The following is a 21,202-nucleotide window of genomic DNA, read 5'->3' on the forward strand; positions in this document are numbered from 1 at the left end:
TAATACTGATTTACTGCATTTCATTTACTAAAAGATTCATGAACCTGATAAATACAAACATGGGGCACACAAAGTAAAAGATTACATTAACTACTGAACATTTACTACTCCTTTCGTATATATGTCTATGGTTTACATAACTTAGTTCTATCGGAAGTAAAGACAAATCACAGACTAGTTTAGTCTTCCTGGGTTTAGAGCAAATTTGTGCAACTGTCCGTTTGATTGGATGTTTTCCTAACTTGTCCCTGCCTTTCACAAAATTAAATAAATTCTGATTGGATCTCGTCCCTGCCAAGCATTTTCGTCTCATTTTCATTCGTTGACGAAAGTGTCAATTAATTTGGTCATCTTTTTATCCTTTTAGGTAGTTTTTATTTAGTTATCGTCTCATTTTCCTCATGAAAAAAAAGGGTCGTTGACAAAAACGATGACGAAAATATTTCGTCAATGAAATTAACACTGGTAAAGATCAGGTATTGATTTTACTTGTCATGGTCCCCAAGTTTTAACTTTCCCTTGTGTGGCTTAGTTAATATATTGGAATTTATGGGTTCTTGTGATTATTACATTTTTCTTTTCAATTTGTTTGTTTTGATTTTTATGCTCTTAGCTATTTATTATTTTTAGGCTAATCCTGGCAGCACATACCAGTCCTGCTGATAGGACCTTCTACGACCCTGTCTAGCCCTGTTTCCTGGAATCTCCTCCATGCTCTTGAGACTGTGCTGGAAGACATAGCAAACCTTCTGGCAATGGCACTTATTGATCTGCCATCCCAGACAAGTTCTGTAGGGTCCTCTGTAGGGGTCCAGGTACCACCCTCATGCTACCAGTGGTGACACTGACCCTAGCCAAATGCAAAACTAGTGAAAAAACAGAAAAGATGAGGAGGGAAAAACTGTCAGCATCCAACACCTGTAAAACCATTCCTGTTTTGGAAGTTGTTTCATTGTTGCCCCTCTTGTGCACCTGTTGTTAATTTCATTAACACAAAGCAGCTGAAACTGATTAACAACTCCCTCTGCTACTTAATTTAGCAGATCAATATCCCAGAGGTTTATACTCAGATTAAAAGGTGTTCCTTTAATTTTTTTGAGCAGTATATTTCAAATATATTATTAATCCTAGTTCTTTGTAACATTGAGTATTTGTTTCCTGTGTTTTTTGTATCCTAGTAATGAGGCTTAGTTTTGATTAACCTATATTATTAGCAATGGTATTAGTCTCCCTGGTGCTCATGTTTGTGTCTCCCTCTATTTTTCTGTTCCCTTGTCCCCGACTTCTTGTTAAGTGTTCTTCTTCAGGTCTATCTTAGCGTCCTTTGGTTATCTTCTGTTTTATCTTGAACGTTAATGTTCTTTTATGTCTAGCTCTAGTTTTACTTCCTGCTTTTGCCCTCCTTTGTGACAGTGTGCTTCTCCCCGAATGGTTTCACCTGTTGTTTTTCCACCCTCACCTGTGTCCTGTTCCCCAAATTCAGTGGTTCTCAAATTCAGGCCTCGTGGCCCGGTGTCCTGCAGGTTTTAGATGTGTCTCTGCTTCAACACACCTGAGAAATATAGAAGTCATTAGCAGGACTCTGGAGAACCTGACTGCATACTGAGGAGGTAATTCAGCCATTTGATTCAGGTGTGTTGGATCAGGGACACATCTAAAACCTGCAGGACACTGGGCCACAAGGCCTGGCTTTGAGAACCACTGCCCTTATTATATACATTTAGCAAAGTGTTTCCCTCCTCTGGTCACTAGTTTGTTAAGCTTGTGTTTTGTCTCTGTGGTCCTCATGTCTGTTTGGGGTTTTATTCTGTTTGTGCCTTTTGGACTTTTTTGAAGTGTGAAGCTCATCATCAGCCTTGATTAAACAGCTTGCCTTTTGTTGCTCTTTTATTTGTTTTCCTGCATTTGGGTCCTCGCCTCATCAGCATCTGTGACATTAATACAAAAGTTGGTGGGGGAAAAAACTTCCACAGAACGTGGGTTAAAGCTAACTGATTTTCAGAAGATGTACAGACGAGTTAGAGAAAATTCAAAGGTCAGTTCATTAGTTGACTTTAATCAACTTAACCAGAGAATAAATATCTAAGATCCATGTTTTATTGCCTGCAAAGATGTTTGTTTGGTTTTTTGACTCCCCAAAGGTTTCTTGGGGTTTCATTTACTAAGCATAATCATTTTTTTGTTTGTTTGTTTGTTTTTCAAATGGTCAGAAATAACAGGAAAGTACAATAATCTCAGTCAAAGTTAACAGGCATGCATCAGCAAGAACAAACCCTGAACGTACGCTATCATTTTATGATTCTTAGCATCTGCTGAGATTAAAAAAAAAGTCATAAATCCAGCAGTGCATGTGTTAAGCATCTTGGACAGCCCCCAGTATAGTGTACTGCATGTACACTAAATATGTGAGGAGAGCGCACTAAAAGTAGAAGCACAGACCGAAAGGGACACAGTTATTTTAGCTTTAAGCAGTGAGTTAAGTGTGGTAAACTTTGGAAAGTTTTATACTTAGATTAACCAGGTCATAGCAGTGGTCTGCTCATTTTTTTTGAGGAGGTGGACTGAACTTCTGCAGACTTTGAATTTGCTGTGATGCACCGACTGGAGTAGGCAGAGATATAATCAATAGAATTACATGAAATGGCAGCCTGAACCACACAACACAGAACTACTGTACTGAAAACCCTAAAGGTTTGTCTATTTAAAGACCAACTGCCCTGACACAGAAGAAGTTGCAGCTTTATTTACTGTGTGCGTATGATTCATGCAGACTAAAGCATATGCTGCAGAGGCACGACAGGCACTAAGATAATTTTAATGTTCTATTCCACTGTGTAGTTCAGAGGCGCCTCAGTTAATGAGACTCAGTCTGTCTGGTTCTGAGTCTGACTTTCAATCCACCACCCACTGAGTTCACATATTAAAATTATACCACTGGGGAAGAGTTCAGTCAGTGGAAAACAATGTGTCATTTTCATCCTTATCAAATGATATGGATACAAGAAGAAGATGTTATCTTTGGGGATATCCATTGTCATTAGGTAATTTAAGGGTGAAGTGATCTATCACTTGCCTCATCAAGACCTTCTGACGCATACTAATACCAAAGAATCCACAGTTTCGCTTCATTTCACAAATTCTCTCTGCTCCCAGCAATGCCTCAGTCAGAATCCAGTTTGTGAGTTTAAAGTACAAACATAGTTCTGAATATCAGTGTGAGGAAAATGTCACTTCCAGGGTCACAGGAAATTTGTTAAGTTGCTTTCAAGTTTGTTTTCCACCCTTGACCAGTCCTTGCACTGATCATTGTGGTAATTATCAAATATCTGTGCTGATGTCTGCTCACAGTTCTGTATTATAATTACTTTAGGCAGCTTTATTAGAGATAATGGACCTTCAGAGTTCGATCACATTTAATTACAGCTGCCAAATTAGGCTCTAACTATATCTACACTCTACCTGGGAGAGAGAATATCAAATACAAGAACGAGTGCTTCCATGTGTTGTGTATTTCATTGAATTAAAATGAGGATTCAGGAGAGGAGACACAAAGGCAGAGGTGTGGATATAAGGCCTAAAGGCCTCAGGCATTCTCATTAAAATCTGCCATACGTTTTCTCAAAGTCTCCCATCAATACATTAGTTTTGCATTATAAGTAATATTTAGAGCGTGTATATGGAAACAAACTAGTCATGGATCTGACCTTTGACTGTGTAATATTAAGGATGGTGGCTGCAAGACCTCTAATAGATGCATAGACATATTTCATGGGGCTAACAAAATTGAACTGCGTGTTTGGAAACCATGGCAGCTGCAACAACATGTTTTAATGCCTTGATGTTGTGCTTATGGTAGAAAGCCCCAATATTATTAGCAATTATTAAATGCATCACCGATTCCCATTTAGTCTATAAATAATGCCATGACTACATTCTTGTAATAAATTAATTTCTTTTAATAAAATTTTCCAAATTAAATCACCGGACAACCATGTAATTGACCAATTTAATCCAATGCTGACTTCAAATTTTCACATCGCACTGGTTTAAGTTGAACCAGGACTAGTTACCTGTTTGTTTTCTTGTCACAAATCAAGATTGCAGGTACATGCTTTTAACTTACAAAGCAACCTCCTACTTTCAGCACATTCATCTAAAACAGCTGTCTACTACTCAACTTTGAGCTTATATCAATCTGCACAACAAAGGTGGACAAAAGGTGTAATGTTGGATTTTTTTTTTTTTTTTTTTTGAATGAAGGGGACACTGATGTTGTTGGTACAATAGGCAAGAAACATCAGTCTATGCATCGATACCTGGGCAGAAGATTTTTTTTTTTGTCTACCTCAGATAAATGAGCCTTTTTTTTTTTTTTTTATTTGTGCCAATCCTGAAACATAATGTAAATACAAGGTGATACATCATAAAATTGAACCTACTTTGGGTTCACACTACTTCATTTTACTGTATAATCCAGTTATGTAGTTTTCTCTTACTGTGTCCACATCAGGCAATATTTTTTGCACCAGTGTGCTACTTGCGCAGCTCTCTTTTTGGAAGAAAAGGAGAATTAGATGTGTGATTTGGAAGATGACGATATACCTGTTTTACAGAGGGGATATTTGTTTGCATGGCTCTAGGGTGAACCCTAGTGGGAAAATGCTGAACTACAGAGACACTGCATCATTTTTGTACACACTCATAAAAGGCAAACATGCCTGGTGCCTGTGCTGGTACCAAAAACATGAGCATGATAAAATATAAAATACCAGCTTTTTTTGTCAATGAGGTGATATTAAAACTAGTGCTGTATCATAGTGAAAAAACGACTCATCAAATTATATGACCATGAAACAAGACTATTTATATAAGCTCGCTGTTCAGTTTTGTTGAAAGTTGAGAAATATCTGACTTTTAAAAATTATTTTTATTTAATGTAAGTTTTTTTTCATGTTTTAGGGTAATAAGAGGAGGGACCCACATTTGAAAGCATGTTTGTGTTAGAATGTATACTGCGCAAAAAAATTAAAGGAACACTTTTTAAACAGGGTATAGCATCAAGTCAAACTTCTGGGATATTGATCTGCTCAGTTAAGTAGCAGAGAGGGATGTTAATCATTTTCAGCTGCTTTGGTGTTAATGAATTTAACAGCAGGTGCGCTAGAGGGGCAAAAATGAGACAACTTCCAAAACAGGAATGGTTTTACAGGTGGAGGACACTGACATTTGGTGAACACCGACAGTTGTGGTGAACGTTAGGTAACTTATCAGTGTGACCGGTATGGTGATGGGTCAGTGATGGTCTGGGAAGGCATATACATGGAGGGACACATAGACCTCTACAGGCTAGGCAACGGCATCCTGACTGCCATTAAATATTGAGATAAAATCCTTGGACCCATTGTCAGAGCCTACACTGGAGCAGTGGGTCCTGGGTTCCTTCTGATGTAAGACAATGATAAAGAAATTGATACCAATGGCCCCCACACTCATCTGCGTCCTCTGGGACATTATGTTTTCAGTCCATCAGATGCCTCTAGGTTGCACCTCAGACTGCCCAGGAACTCAATGATGCCCTGGTCTAGATGTGGGAGGAGATCCCCCAGGACACCATCAGTCTGCTTATTAGGAGCACGCCCCAACATTTTCAGGCATGAATACAAGCATGTGGCAGCCATACAAACTACTGAGTATTATTCTGATTTGCTGCAATAAAATTTTGGCAAAATGGACTAGCCTGCTGTATAATTTTTTTCAATTTGATTTTTGGAGTGTCTTTGAATTCAGCCCTCTGTAGGTTGATGATTTTCATTCCTATCAAAAAATGTGGCATCCTTTCATTCCTAAAACACTAACCAGTCCATATCAGTATAGATATCCAGCATGATTTTTTTTTTGCAGTGTATATTAGGCTACATTGCCAGTGGTGCTTGTTAATATTTCTGAATTTTAGAGAAGAAAAATGCCTCCAACTTCATTTTCTGCATAGCTAATCTACAAAGAAATACAACTGAGGTTCTGTGTTTTGACCTTGACTTTTCACAAGAAAAGGATGGTTAAATGATTTACTAAACTTTGAGATCTTACAAAAGATGACCCAGCGAAGGGCACGGCAGTAAGAAACTTACAAGCAAACACTCTATTGCTGGTTGGCTGCTGGGTGCTGAGTTTTATATTTTGGAGATTTTCTTCCTAGAGCAATATCAACAAAGGTATGCACATGGAAACAAAACTGTCATTATTCTCAGACTGATTGTGACTATTACTAATACTGAAGCAAAATAAAGCTCAGGCCCACCAGTGATATGATTCACTGAAGCTCAGCTGTCAAAACTGGTATGTGTGCAAAGTAAACTTGAGTATGCTCACCTGTCAACGTGACAGAACAGTTTCTGTTGCACTGGTACCTGTCACGGCTGTAGCACTTTCAGTGGCATCAGAATGGCATTTGGGGTCGTCACTCATGTAATCCCGAGCTACTCTGTTGGGTGTGGAGCTTGCCACAGATTTCTGCAGTAGTGTCAGAAATGACACTTTTATTTATGGGCCTGAATTGGCAGGAAACACACAAACGAGAATATGCTTGCTCCACAGTTTGCTGTTGTGTTACAGAACCAAATCAGGTCTCTTGTCAAAACAGACTTCCTCATCTAATGTACACACATTACTTATTTATATGTGCTTTGGTTTATGCGTGTTACAGGCCCTGTTGGTGCTTAAAATGATCCTAAGTGAATTCACCTAATATGCTAAGTATCCCCCTGAACCCTGCTGATATGCTGTGTGTCCCTACTAAAGTCATGTTGCCATGCAATATTTGTCCATACAAAAATAAGCAACTTACTTACAGGACAGACACATTTCTTGGCAATATGGCAGTCACAACTGTATGGTGCCCAGTGCTGCCTCTGGTGGCTGCACATCAAGAAACCGCAAAAGCTTTTGGATAACAACCAGCAAGCAAGTTACTTTACACATCTCAGTTCTCAGATTCTCAGTGCTATTAACATCAACAGTGTCTGTGTATCCATGTTACTGCGTCTTCTGGAGCATGCAGTAAATTATGATACCGTGCAGTACCAGGGAAAACAACACAAATGGAGTTAACTGTTGGACTGCTTTGACTCTTTTGATCTTGTTCAACAGGTAAACTGGCATGCAGAAAAAAAATGGAGGGACAGATTTGCTCTCCTAATAAAACCTTTAACTCCATTTTAATCATGTAGGCTAATATTTCTGTCAGTCTTGATCATTCTCAGCATCTCTCTGTCAGATGAATCTGAGAGGACTGTCAAATCTAAGAAGCTCAAACAGATGAAAAGAAACAGGAAACCAGTCTGGAAGGAAAAAAACACTGATTTTTTTTTTTTTTTTAATAGGTTCACTTCGGCTCACTTCGTATTTAATTTTTAGAGAATAAATACTCATTTTTCTAAATCAATAAATCCCCTAAAACCCCTTAATTTCATATCGCTAAGTTTTCTCAGATATCCAGCATGAGAATGTGGAAAGGTGTTCACTTCTGGTATACACAAAAATGGTTTCACTGTATTACCTACAGCTCTTAAGACACAAGTGCTTCTCTGAATAATCAGTAAAATGAATAAAAACAAGCAGAGAGCTTGTGTTGAGTTTAGGACAGACAATATTTCTTCATAACTACAGACACATCAACAGGCATGAGTATAAAAGAACAGTTATTGGAAAAGAAGGATACTTTGTTAAGTAGTCATGAAGCAAAAAGGCTAAATTCATCCAGGATTGCTGAAAAAGGCAATACTGCTCTATAAAAGGAAATAATGATTTGAAGGCATCTTCACTCTTCATGTCACCACTGACTTCTTTCCCACAACAGCATTGATCACAATATAATCACCAAAGCATTCCACATGAATATTATAGTAAAAGTAGGCAACCTAATACCATATCAGTGTGTATACAAACATATTGCTGCATCCCTGCTGCAGGCCTACATGCACTCATCTTCAGTCTGTCCCACTTTCCAATTCCCAAGCAAGCAATTATGCATTAAGAGTTCATACTAACCTGCTGGAGCCTTTTATGCCACAGTGAAATATGAGGAAAGATGAATTTCTGTCACGGTAGTTTTAAAGAATAGTTCAAAGATTTGTTTATGATGACGTCATAGGCTAGCAAAGTCGATAAAGATTTGGATAAATTAAGCCCATGCCACTGGAAAAGGCTGCAGGAACTCTTTAATACTCCAGTTCTTCCAGGGAATAATCCCAATATCCTTTCTTCTTATCCCTGCTTAAATAATTCTGGCATGTTCAAGTCTCCTTTATTCCAGTCAAGGCTTGGTGTTTTATTTAACATGTAAATATATACTATGTGTAATACATACTGTATTCATTGGGCTTGGATCTGCATAATTAATTCTTATATTTTATCTTTCACATCTTGAGGTTGATGGATATTTTTTATGTATGGCCTGGCTTATTTTGTTAAAGTTCTAAAAAAAAAATGGGAGGGGGGTAAGGTTACTGTCTACCATAGCATGCTGTATATGGATTTACAAAGTGGATGACTCCAGGGCACCATGATGATCCACAGTGATACGTTCATACTGAACATTGTTCCTGAACAAGTACTCCACATTGAGTTGGAGTTGACACTCCGGCTTGCACTCAGATTGTTACATGATGACATGACAGCTTGTGCGCTTAAAACTCTGAATGGGAATACTGATGCAGAACCTCCTTATGGATCAGTACTTTATACAAACTTGACATTTATTCATGAAATGTGCTCATTGAGACCATCAAGATGTTTTAGGGGCAGTAAACAAGCATTATACTCACTATCTTTATCTGCAGCAAAGAGACTGATTTTTGTTCAAGGGTTTGAGACTGTAAAGTAGGTGCACTGAACTGCAAATCATACAACCACTTGCCTCAGTATAAAAATCCAGCCCCTCCAGCTGAGCATATAACTTTGACTTCAAAGTTGTTCATTTAGGGTTTTTAAAAGACTGAGAAAAGTGTTTGTGTTTCTACATGAAAAAAAAAACACATGGTTAAAGTATTTAACTGTAATATACTATAATAACCACCCATTACTGTTCAAAGAAAATATCTGTTAATGCTAACCAAGTCAGTGTACTTTGTGAACACTCAAACAAATACTCCAGTCATATATGATTCTCTCATTTCACATGTATAAATATAAACATTCCATGTGTAAGTCACATCATCATCGATGCATCTTGAGATTTCATGTTCACTTCATGTTCAAACTAAAAAGACAAATACACACACAGGCACGCACACACACACACACACTCTATATTTAAACCAGTCCTTAATTTAAAGAAACTAGTTTAAACTTAAAAAAAAAAAAAAAAATGATGTCAGTCGACCAAAGACAACCAGTATTTGTTGTTATTGTCATGGTGTTATTATGTGATCTGCAAATAATCATTAAAAAGCGATGTATATTAGCAGATAGTGATCGAGCCCATCTTGTTCAAGCTAACGTTCTATAAAAGGAGATTAGATACACAATGTCCTTATACTGTACATGCTCATATACACTGTGGTTTATACTTACCCTTCTGACAGGAAGAATTTGGTCCTCTCAGTACAGACAGTAACGCTACAGGTTGTCTCTTCTCAGTTAATCCTAATTGACAAAAAAAAATGTGTAATCATGGAAAAAAAAAAAAGACATTTTCCATATTTAACATATCCTATTGACATATCTACAAAGAGATGCATGTAGTTACTTGGGACATCATCAACAGAGGATGGCAATAATCTTTTGTTCATTTCCTTTAAGTCAGGAGTTAAAAAACATCAATGGTGTATGAAAAGAAATCAATAAGTGGATCATCAGTGGATCAAGAAGATCAGTCTTCTATAGAGTACAAACATCAAAAATCTGTCCAAAGGATTGCCACCGTTGTGTGCATCTCCTGCACACACAGGAGCAGAATCAAAACTAGAACTCAAACATGTCATTCTGCTTCTTCGCCAGCTTTGCCACCTCCTGTCGAATAGCTTGCACAAGTGCGGAGGTGGAGAGGCTGCTCAGGGGCATGCTGTCCATGTCCTTCAGCACCTGGGGTAGACTTTGCTGGGATGCTGTGCTAGGGGCAGTGGGTGGCGGCTCCAGTGTCTGGTTATACTGCAGGGACAGCCTGGTGGGGCTCCCCTGTGGGTAGCGAGGATGTGGAAACGCCTCTACATAACCAGGCAGGGGCACCTGAAAAACAAGGTAGACAGGACATCAGAAATACAGCAACTTCATTATCACTGTCCACTAGAAAGAGTATTTGTTAGTTTTCCATCTTGCTGAGTCAACAGTTTCTCTTGCACCACTAATTAAAAAGAATGGGTGATAATGCAAAATATACACAAAATGGACCAAAATAACAAGGAAAGTAATGAGTGGAGATCTACTAATTCAACTAAGATGTAAGTTGATTCAAACATTGTTTTGAACAAAAAAAATGGTGCACTTTTCAATGAAGACACAAAGTCATTGTAAGTCAATGACTTTGCGTCAGCGTTACACACCATAAAACTGAAAAAGTAAACAGTAAATTTAAAAAAGGTGTTCATTTAGGAAATGTGCTCAACTACCCCAGTGTTTTGTTGTGTCCACTCAACGCCAGCCATAAATTCAGTTCAGCAAATGGTTTCTAAATGACACTGGTTCTGCAAAAAGACACTGCATGAATGCATTTGGTTGGAACAGGCAAAGAGACAAGAAAAAAAAAAAAGGACAAAAAACATTTCATACAAACAAGGAGAGTGCAGGGGAGGGGAGGGACACATGGGTCGCAATAACACATCTAACAAGACAAATGGAACGTTTCCTATTTTAATGAAAAACTGAGGAAAATTTAGGGCAGTGCTTAACAACTACGTTAAGTGAGCCCTAGTCCACTTCAAGGTTAGAGAGTGGGCAAAAGAACATGTTTTGAATCAATGTCAGCTCCATAATGAGACAGTGTGCAAAAAGACAAAAATGTTTAACACAGATAGGAAATCCCACCTACACAATAGATTACTCTTTGGTGCTTTACTGATTATTACTTTATTATCAGTTGCACTGCAGCACAGCAGCACAGTTTATGGCTCATTACTGTTGAACAGAAGGGGAAAGAACACATTCCAACAGGCTCAAGGTGAGATTTAAGTTGGAGAATTTTAATAATATTATTTAATATATTTAATAATATTAATAGTGTGTTTTGGACTACTGTATGAAGATAAGAGGAAAAGTATTTTCTGTTTATAGCCATTCTCTAACCTGCTCAAAGTCTTGATATATCCTTAATCCTTCAAGAAATTAATTTAGAGGAGTTCATTTTAAAGGTCTAATTGTGAGTCTAAGGATCTGTTGGAGCAATGTGACAACAGCTTAAGCTGAACTGTCCTGTTTAATCATGACATCAGGCCATGACATTCTATCGCCGAACATTAATTATTCTGCAGTAAGCTTGGGTGCTTCAGGCAAAATGAGCTTCCTTACAGAATCTGCCCACTGTGGTGGCACATCCTCAGGTTCAGGTGGATAGGACATCCAAGAGGGACTGTGGTAAGAGGTGGGTGGTGTGGAGACAAAGTACTCTGAGTAACCGGGCCTTGTGGCTGGGATGGCATAGACAGCCGTGATTGGGTTTCCTGTGAAAAATAGAGAAGAGAGTGACATTTACTGATTCATTTTTGGGTTAATAAATTTAGACTTTTCACCTCAAGCATTTTAATTTGTCAAAATATTTTTCATTCTTGAAAAAGCAATGTTGGCATTGAAGCAAAGCACACTGTGGGTTGCTTATAAAATGCAAAGTCATCTCCTTCTTGTGCTTACCTGAGTAGTTGCACACAGGCTGCTCTGCAGTGATAGATGGAAGTGCTGCTCTAGTGGTTGACCCATATGGGTTGTTGTCATGTTGACTTTGCATTTCAGTGACAGATGTCTCTAAGCTCCTTCCCTTAGGCCCCAAGTCAGAAGTGGAACTAAGTTGAACAGAGATTGAAGAGCCATGAACAAAGACATACTGCAATACTACGCCACTAGATGGCAGACACACTCTGACTGAAAAAGTGGGTACCTTATTAACATTCTTCCCATCTCTCAATGCACTGCTCCAATATTAAAATTTACACAAACCCTAAAATCGCGCTGGCCACAGTACATCACCCAGTGACTATCTAGTCCCTCAATATGAATTTAAATCTGAATAAATGTGGAATATCTTATGGGTTTGGGGCGCTACAGGCAGTAGTGAGACTGTCTGTCTGCAGCTGTGCTCGTGTATATCTTCAGCTTTACCGTCTTAGAGAAGTCCCAGGAGGGGGCCCAGTGCGAGGTGGTAAAGGGGGAGGAGAACCCATGGCCTCAGGAAGCTGGGTGAAGCGAAAGGCCTTAAACAGATTGTGAAAGCCATTTAAGGTTAACCTTTCTTTATCACAGATATTAGCGAGTGCAACTAATTTTTAACCAACTTACTGGTTTAGGCAGGCTACACTGATACATATCTGCACCATAAGATGGAACCCACTGCAGGCCTCCCCGTCCAGAGCTCATTGTACCCGGTGCGCTGGTCACCACGTCTGCATAAGGGAGAGGAGGCGGTGCAGGGCTGTAGTGGTTGGGTTGGTGGTGGGAGTGCCTTCCGGATGTGGACTGCCCCCCTGAAGCCAAGCTGAATGCCTCCTCCAGCAGCAGGTGCATCTGCTGTCGCACTTCATCAATGGACGGCTGTGAGCTCAGAGTGGATGTCTCTGAGTGGCCTTTCAAGCCCCGTCCAAGCATGTATCCCCGCGGCCCCATTAGACGATCAACATTTGTCTCCTCAATCAACTCTGGCTCTGTCTGAAAAATTTGCAATAGAGAGATCCTATTGTGAGCTGAGACTAAACATACTTTTGCAAAATCTGATAACTTGTATGTAAAGCATTGTGAATTCTTATATATCATTTTATTTTATTTTTTTTTTAACATAAAACAGTTACAAGCAACACACAAGACTGATCAGATATGCAATTTTGGCAAAAGTTTAACCCTTTGAGGTCTAAGTCATTATCAGTGGTGACCCAAACCCTAATCCATAGATTTAGGGTTAGGATTAGGATTTTAGTAATCAGGAGACACAGAAATAATCATTCTAACATTCATTAAAACCCATTTATATTTTTTCAAAAAAGTCTTGCCTCCAGAACACAGTGTTAGGATCAGTGCTTAGGCTAGGGTTAGGGTTGTCACCAGTGATGACTTTAGACCTCAGAGGGTCAAAGCATCTGTTTCATTGCAGCTTTATGGTGTTGGAACACATGCTTTGATTTTCAGCTTCATCTAATATTATAAAATATATCCTTTCCACATTGAACCAAGTGAGAGATACAAGTTCTGTAACTCTCACTTGGTCGTAAACAAAGTGATGACTGTGCTAGAAGAGTCTGTTTAACGTACACTTGAGTATTAGATTTATTTGCTGGAAGATTTTAATCCAGTGTTGTTATGGCTTGCTTACAGTGAGCTTGGGAGAAGCACCGCTGATGCTTTATATACAACTGTCCTCTCAACTCTCCATCTTAATCATTCTGATTTTTTTTTTTCAATCTTTTTTCTCACAATTTTTCATCTTCCCCCAACTTTTCCTACCGCCTCATTAGCCACATAAAATCAGTCCTTATATTTAGTGATAAATTAATATGAGTTGAGGCTGCCCTACTTCCTGAGCAAATACAGGCTAGCCATGAGAGACCTAGTGTGGTGCACCTCATAAATCAGCCCCCCTTGCAACATACAACAGCAGAGAAATGGAGCCTGCAGCTACATGAAGCCCTCTGTGATGAACAGGGCTGGGAGTCCCGAGAAAGGTCCTTGTAGGCTGTACTTGCCATTGTGCCATATTCCTAATAGAGCTCAAAATTTGGTAACAAAGATTTTAACACAGTGTTTGCTCATGGTACCATCCGGTAGTCTCAAACACCTGATCTATTTAAATTGGAGGCACAAGGCTGCCAGAGCAGATTTGTACCCTGTAATAAAAGGAAAAGTACATAATTACATAAAACATTACAATAACATTCCAGATACAGTAGGTGCCCCATTACACCAAACCAATAAGTCAACATATACAATAGGTGTAAGAACCAGTTGAACCTTTTATTTTCCTGCCAAGAAAAGTCAAATGGCTGCCAGGTCAGTGGAAGTTCAGTGAAATATTTCCACCACTAGCTCAGAATGAAAGCCCTCTTTAGGAATGGTCTACCTGATTGCTTTTAGGAGCTCGCATACCTGTGTTCAGTCTTCATGACAGAAAAAAGCCATACACAGAACCATAATGGCCCAATAAAACAGTGGGGACATAAACCAGTCTTCCTGAGATGCATTATATATATCAAAACGACAGGACCCAATAAATCTTAACTCTTAATTATGAATGAACCACTTTTCTACCTTCAGCTGGCCGGGACACACTTGAAACCACACCTGAGTAGAATATGACTTATTTCTAACTCTGTTGTTGCAAGGGGCATAAGGCTGATCTCCAGCTCAGATTGATTTTGATCTTTTAATGCTAATGGGCAACTTTTTCTTTAATTACCATCAAAATGAATATGTCGAGAAACATGAGCACACCCCTGTCATGTCAGTAATACATCAAAAAAGTAAAAGCTGCTTGTGCATCCTTCTACACATAGGTTGCAAATTATATTATATTATATTAAAAAATGTAAAGAGTACCAGCATTTGTTTTAGTGTTGTGAAATTACTTTGTTAAAGTAGGTGATAGATATTTAGAATGTAACATTTTTACTTTTTTGGAAAATGTAGGCAGTACATCTATCTTTAGTCTGTCTTTAAATAGCCTTTTACAAATGTTATACTCCCACATGATATCATCTCTTAATACCATTCCAGTGAAAAATGACTGGGGAGAAACTCCACTTAATGTGTTAAAATGCATTCCTATGTCTAACTGAAGCCTCTCTCTGTCAGGAGAGCTACGTTCTCAGTACTGGAAATACTCTGGTTTAGGTCAGAGTCCTGCCTGGGTAGAGCTTGCAGGAGGCAAGACACACGTTGTCCACTCACTCAATGTAAATTCTCCAGGTAATTACCTGCTGTATTATCTGACTGAGTCAGAAATGTGCTTCTCACATATAGCTCTGCGGGGTAATGTCAAGAAAAGTTCAGGGCTTGCAGTACCAAATGTGAAAAACAGCTTTAGTCTAGTCAAGCTGCTATCCCCCATTTGCTGGATCTCTGTATAAAATTCCCTCTTGTTTAAGTGTCCCTCTGCAGCTAATGCTGTTTACAAAAATATGAAGGGAAAAATTTGCACTAAAAAGACTGAAACTTTGAAAGATATGCATTCTGTTTGTCTAACACAGATGTCAAACCCTCATTATAGTTGGCTGAACTGTGGAAATATGACAAGGATGAGTTAAAATGAAAAAAAGTTGTCATAAACCTTGTATATAATAGCCACCCATTCGCTTATCCTTTTCAGGGTCACGGGGGGCTGAAGCCTATCCCAGCTGTCATGGGCAAGAGGCAGGGAACACCCTGAATAGGTTGCCAGCCTGTCGCAGGGCTAACACAGAAAGACAGACAACCACTCACACTTATGGGCAATTTAGAGTGGCCAATTAACCTAACCCCAGTAAGTGCATGTCTTTGGACTGGGAAGAAACCGGAGTACCCAAAGGGTACCCACGCAGACACGGGGAGAACATGGAAACTCCACACAGAGAGAGAGAGCGGGCCAAGTTGGAATCGAACCTGGACCTTCTAGATGTAGTTGTGAGGCAGTAGTGCTAACCACCACGCCACCATGCTGCCCTTGTATATAATATAACATCAAATAAAAACACTGGTGTATATTTATTTTTAAAAATAGACTTGCAGGTGTGTAGAGTTATCTTTTAACTGCTAGTTGGCTGATCTAGTTAGGCAGACAGGGTCGGTGTTGAAATATAACTCACATCATAGCCACTGTTGCGGATGCCTCTCCTGGGTCTCTCTCTCATTACAAGCAGGTCCATCTCTGTTCCTCCGGGGCTCGGACTGCTTAGGCTTTGTCTGCTTCGATAGGCCGTCTGCCCTACCTGCGAGTGCCTGCCAATTAGAGTAAAGAGTGGATTCACTGCAAATCAAATCTGGGTTTGTTATTAATTTAAGACATTTACTTTTTCAGTTTAAATGCCCCTGTAGTGGAAGAGAGTGAGGGGTGAGGGCAGGTCTGATATGTATTTACTGAGCCAGACATAATGAATGGGGTGGGGAAAAGTATATAAGCTACCTGAAGTTGAATTAGGTGTTGTATGTTAGAAAATCTCAAGAACATCTGAAATTGTATGTGGCATGAAACTATCATTTCACAGTAAAATGGTCATTAAGTGAATGCACAAGTCTGGTTTGAACTTTGCTAGTAAGGCAATGGCAAATGATATTCTGGTGTCAAACAAACTGAATACTGTACATGTTTTTGTGCATCTGTAAAGCTGAAACAGGACAGAACCAGCAGAGTAGACCATCGAAAAACCATTATGGAAGCTCTGAATTTGGACCAGTCTAATCAGAAAGGCCTAATGGGACTCCCACCGCTACTAAGACAGGATAATGACAATATTAGAGGAGGTACTTTCACTTATATATGTAAGCCAATTAGGCACAGCAGGGGTGAGCAGAGATGGATAACTGTCCATGGTTAACAGTCCAGTCACCCAATATGAAGGACACAACACATGTAGCACTTGTGGTGCGTCAAACTTTATCCATGCATGAGATAAACCATGGATTTTTCTTTCCTGTTTACATGTCCTTCAATGCACATAAAATATGTAGGACTGCTTTCTTGAATTTGCACAACATTTCTAAAATTAAAAACATCCTGTCTCAGAGTGATGCTGAAAAGCTAATTCATTCATTTATTACTTCTGGACTATTGTAATTCATTATTATCAGGCTGTCTTAAAAGCTTTCTGAAAAGCCTTCAGCTGATCCAAAATGCTGCAGCTAGAGTACTGACAGGGACTAGAAAGAGAGAGCAGATTTCTCCCATATTGGCTTCTTATCATCGGCTCCCTGTTAAATCTAGAATAGAATTTAACATTCTTCTCCTCTCATACAAGGTCTTGGATAATCAGGCCCCATCTTATCTTAATAAAGACCTCATAGTACTGTATCACAACAATAGAGCACTTCGCTCTCAGACTGCTGGTTTACTTGTGGTTCCTAGGATACTTAAGTGTAGAATGGGTGGGCAGAGCCTTCAGCTTTCAGGCCCCTCTTCCTTGGAACCAGCTCCCAGTTTGGATTGAGGAGACAGACACCCTCTCTATTTTTAAGATTAGGCTTTAAACTTACCTTTTTGATCAAGCTTATAGTTAGGGCTGGATCAGGTGACCCTGAACCATCCCTTAGTTATGCTGAAATATGCCTAGGCTGCTGGGGGGTTCCCATGATGCACTGAGTGTTTTTTCTTCTTCTCGCCTTCTTTTCACTTTCTATGTACTTATACACCACTCTGCATTTAATCATTAGTTATTATTAATCTCTGGCTCTCTTCCACACCATGTCTTTTGTCCTGTCCCTCTCCCCTCAGCCCCAACCAGTCGTGGAAGATGACCGCCCCTCCCTGAGCCTGGTTCTGCCGGAAGTTTCTTCCTGTTAAAAGGGAGTTTTTCGTTCCCACTGTCACCAAGTGCTTGCTCATATGGTGCCGTTTTGACTGTTGGGGTTTCTCTGTAATAATTGTATGGTTTTTAATCTTACAATATAATGTACCTTGAGGCGACTGTCTGTTGTGATTTGGTGCTATATAAATAAAATTGTATTTTGAATTGAGGGAAACCTTGGTTCTAGTTGCTTTCCCACTCTCCCCTCACCTCCGGTGAGACTTGACATAAGTAGAACCTCGCTCATCATCCGGCTCCAGTGGTCTTCCATGCTCATCGGCAGCCCTCTCATGACCATGTCGCTGTCTCTGTGTCACAGCTCGGCTGCTGCTGCTGCCATTGGCGTACGGGAAATCATAATAGCCCTTCCTTTTAGCCTTCAGCCTCAGCTTGTTCCTATAGTGCTCAATGTCTGACTTCTGCTTCAGTGCCAAGTTCACCTGTAAAAACGATAGACCACAGGATGCAACAGTGCATGGGACAATCAGAAGAAAAGCAGACACGAGGTTGTTCTGTATGCAGTTATTCGTTTGTCTTAGAAGGCAGGTGCGAATGGAAGACTCATAAGGGTTCATCAGAAAACTAACCCTTATTAAAAATTCATTATGTTGCTTCAGCATTAAAACTGACATGAAATTTTTTTTTTTAAAAGGTACAGGAAGAAATTATAGAACCATCTACTTCCAGCTTTCTTCTTTTTTAGATTTACTGTAAGTTTACTAAAATTGTTCTACTGGAAATGATTCTGGGAAATGACACTTGGTTGAGTTTATGTTAAATATCAGATGCTGATTAAAATCTTGTTTATTTGCGGCTAGCACACAGTAGATGTGACCTTTTTCCAGCTGACGCTGTTCATTTTAAACTTGAGAGAGTAGCATGCAAGGACAAAAACACTAACACAGAAATTGCTCTTGAGAAATAACTAGAATGTGTTCTAACCTGGGCAGAAAATTGTTTTCTGCCCACAATTTTTAATTAATATGTGCTGAATATTTCCAGGACACTGAGTATTTCTTTGCAGACATGTTCAAAAAGTATCTGAGCGGATGTGTGCGTATGCCTCACCTCTCCATTGACAATAGCTGAGTCCTGGCTGCGGTCAGAGGATGCTGGATGTGAGTAGTTGGTCTGAGCTGCTATGGGCTTTATGGAAATAAGCTGCAGGGAGCCAGAGGAGGTGTCATATGGATCTGAAGAACAGAGAAGGAGTTCACTCACAAAGAGACTACCGATACCTCTAATCATTACATTGTCGGTCAAAGAGGAATAAACTGCCACATTCCCTCTTCGTCTCTCTGTCTGATCCACCCCCTCCTGCCCACCCAAGGGCTCTTGTCACCTTTTCACCCTTGGGATTATGTCAAACATCAGTTGTCTGTGTCAGCAAATGATTCTGTGGATGGAGACAATAGATCACAAAGATAGATTTGCCTTCCAAATTTGTGGCACTGCATCTCTGTGATAAATGAAGAAAAACTGACTTTGCACTTTTGTTCTTCATTCAGCATCGACAAACTAGATTCAGTTCTAGCTTCCCTTAACTCAGCTGATGAATTATTCAAATCTAACCATTAAGAAAAGCATAATCTAGCAACCCTGATCAAATTTAGAGAGTATGTGAATTAGATTAATTTAATTCGCACGGGCCACATGTAGAACATTTAGCTTCAACGGACAAGAATAGAACAGCAAATAATTCAACATCTAAATGGCTTTCACTTAAACTGCACACAATGTTAAAAGGGCACGAGAAGACTGACTTCACATGGTCGCTCCGCACTTCTTCAGTATTGCATTAGTACAGGTGCTCATGCGTGTTTGTGTCAGTGTGTCAAAGCATCTGCGAGTGTGACATACTGTAGTATGCCAGCAGAGCCTCTCTATCATGCATATTCATCAGCTCCATCTATGCTTACTGCTGAACAACCTTTTGGAATATAAAAGAAAAGCTGCACTGGGAGTGCATTTCTCTTACGGTACCTGAGATACTGAGAGGAGAAGTGTTAAAAACATTTTTTGACATCTGTCACACACCTGACCTCGTCTGCAAAGGAGCTGTAGAGCAAATTATTTGTATTTGCATCAGCATGCGACTCTCACCGTCCCTCTTGCGAGTCTCTTCCTTTGTCAGTTTCTGCTGTGCTGTGATTTTCGACACCGTCAGGCCCCTGCCGGAATTGGGCTTCTCTGATTCGTTGCTGATGACGGAACCATCCTCACTTGGCAACTTGCTGCAAGTAACCATAGCAACAGGAAAGGCGGTGAGCTCTCAGGAAGCCGGGCTCAGAGCCAGGTTATGTCATCCCTTGCTTTAACAACCTCACCTTCCTCTCTCCCTCACTCAAGCCTTTGTCCTGTAACCACAATGTGTTTTTACTGTATTTCCTTGCATAGCAAAAATGGGATGTGATCATGTTAAGATCATCACCAAATGCTGCCTGTTCATTGTATATCAGTAAAATCAAGACTATTTAATCATGTCTATTCAATTTTTGTTTATTGAGACCCACTAGTTTTGCCATGAAATTAAAGCAAATGTTAGGGAAAAAAATCATCTTACTGTCACATTTATCTTCCTGTTGGCATTTGTTTATGTTTCTACTACATATACACTGTCAATGTATGTGCAATGTACATGTCAGATTAGTGTGCATTTATGTCCAGAGTGAAGCAAGGCTGGTTCTTATGCATTAACTGGACAAACAAATGCTTCATGCAAACTGTTGTTTTTACTAGCTTCAAACGCTGTGCTCTAGTTGGAATTAGAGCCGATCAAGTCTCAGCTCAAAAGACCATGAGGCTGACAGTGACATCAAAGCACCGTGGTCTATCCTCTAATTGTCTGCCTAAAATTGATAACAGCAAAGAAAGACAGTGGAACAGAGGCTACCCTCCCCATGCTCTAACTGAGGCAGCGCTGCAGAGAGCTAGTTCCACTCAACAGTCAGATGCTGCATAGAAATGTGTAAAACCCTATAAAGGTGGACAGATTATGGTTTTCCTGTCTGTGTGAGAGGTCGTATTTTTAAGCCTATGTTGGTGTTTACAGTGGATGTTTGATATACATGAATGCAAGACCTGAGCGTGGAAGAAGCAAATTAGAGATACATGGATGTATATAATAACATCATCCATGTAATAATATCATTCCAAATGTTCTGTCAGGCCTTTTTTGAAGAAGTACACTGTATATCAGGTTACAGACATTAAAAAAAAAAACTCTCAGCCCACATCAGATTCATTTATGCTGAACGGAAAGTCAGCGACAGTTCATCTGGCTTATGAGCCATCACAATTCACATGTTAATGTAATAGATGAAGTACAGAAAGAAAGTTATACATTTTGTTGTCATCTGAAAGGTCTGGGTTCGATTCCACCTTGGCCCAGGTCTTTCCCTCTATCTGTGTGGAGTTTGCATGTTCTCCCCGTGCTTGCGTGGGTTTCCTCCGGGTACTCTGGTTTCCTCCCACATTCCAAAGACATGCACTTACTGGGGTTAGGTTGATTGGCTGTACTCTAAAATGCCCATAGGTGT

The 21,202-nt window shown here is 39.7% G+C and overlaps 1 protein-coding gene across 1 annotated transcript in view; it reads right to left on the reverse strand.

Moving 5' to 3' along the window:
- Positions 1 to 7,392: 7,392 nt before the first annotated feature.
- Positions 7,393 to 21,202, reverse strand: part of kiaa1549lb (KIAA1549-like b) — a 64,414-nt gene continuing 50,604 nt past the window's right edge. The window contains exons 14-22 of the mRNA XM_030758118.1: positions 19,767 to 19,897; positions 18,732 to 18,856; positions 17,874 to 18,103; positions 15,969 to 16,101; positions 12,481 to 12,846; positions 12,304 to 12,395; positions 11,839 to 11,987; positions 11,500 to 11,651; positions 7,393 to 10,224 (exon numbers count right to left, since the gene is read on the reverse strand). Coding sequence (XP_030613978.1) covers positions 9,961 to 10,224; positions 11,500 to 11,651; positions 11,839 to 11,987; positions 12,304 to 12,395; positions 12,481 to 12,846; positions 15,969 to 16,101; positions 17,874 to 18,103; positions 18,732 to 18,856; positions 19,767 to 19,897 — 1,642 coding nt within the window. The 3' untranslated portion in view covers positions 7,393 to 9,960. The remainder of the gene's footprint in view (positions 10,225 to 11,499; positions 11,652 to 11,838; positions 11,988 to 12,303; positions 12,396 to 12,480; positions 12,847 to 15,968; positions 16,102 to 17,873; positions 18,104 to 18,731; positions 18,857 to 19,766; positions 19,898 to 21,202) is intronic.

Source organism: Archocentrus centrarchus, chromosome 3 (assembly GCF_007364275.1).
Source record: "Archocentrus centrarchus isolate MPI-CPG fArcCen1 chromosome 3, fArcCen1, whole genome shotgun sequence".
Taxonomy (NCBI): Eukaryota; Metazoa; Chordata; class Actinopteri; order Cichliformes; family Cichlidae; genus Archocentrus; species Archocentrus centrarchus.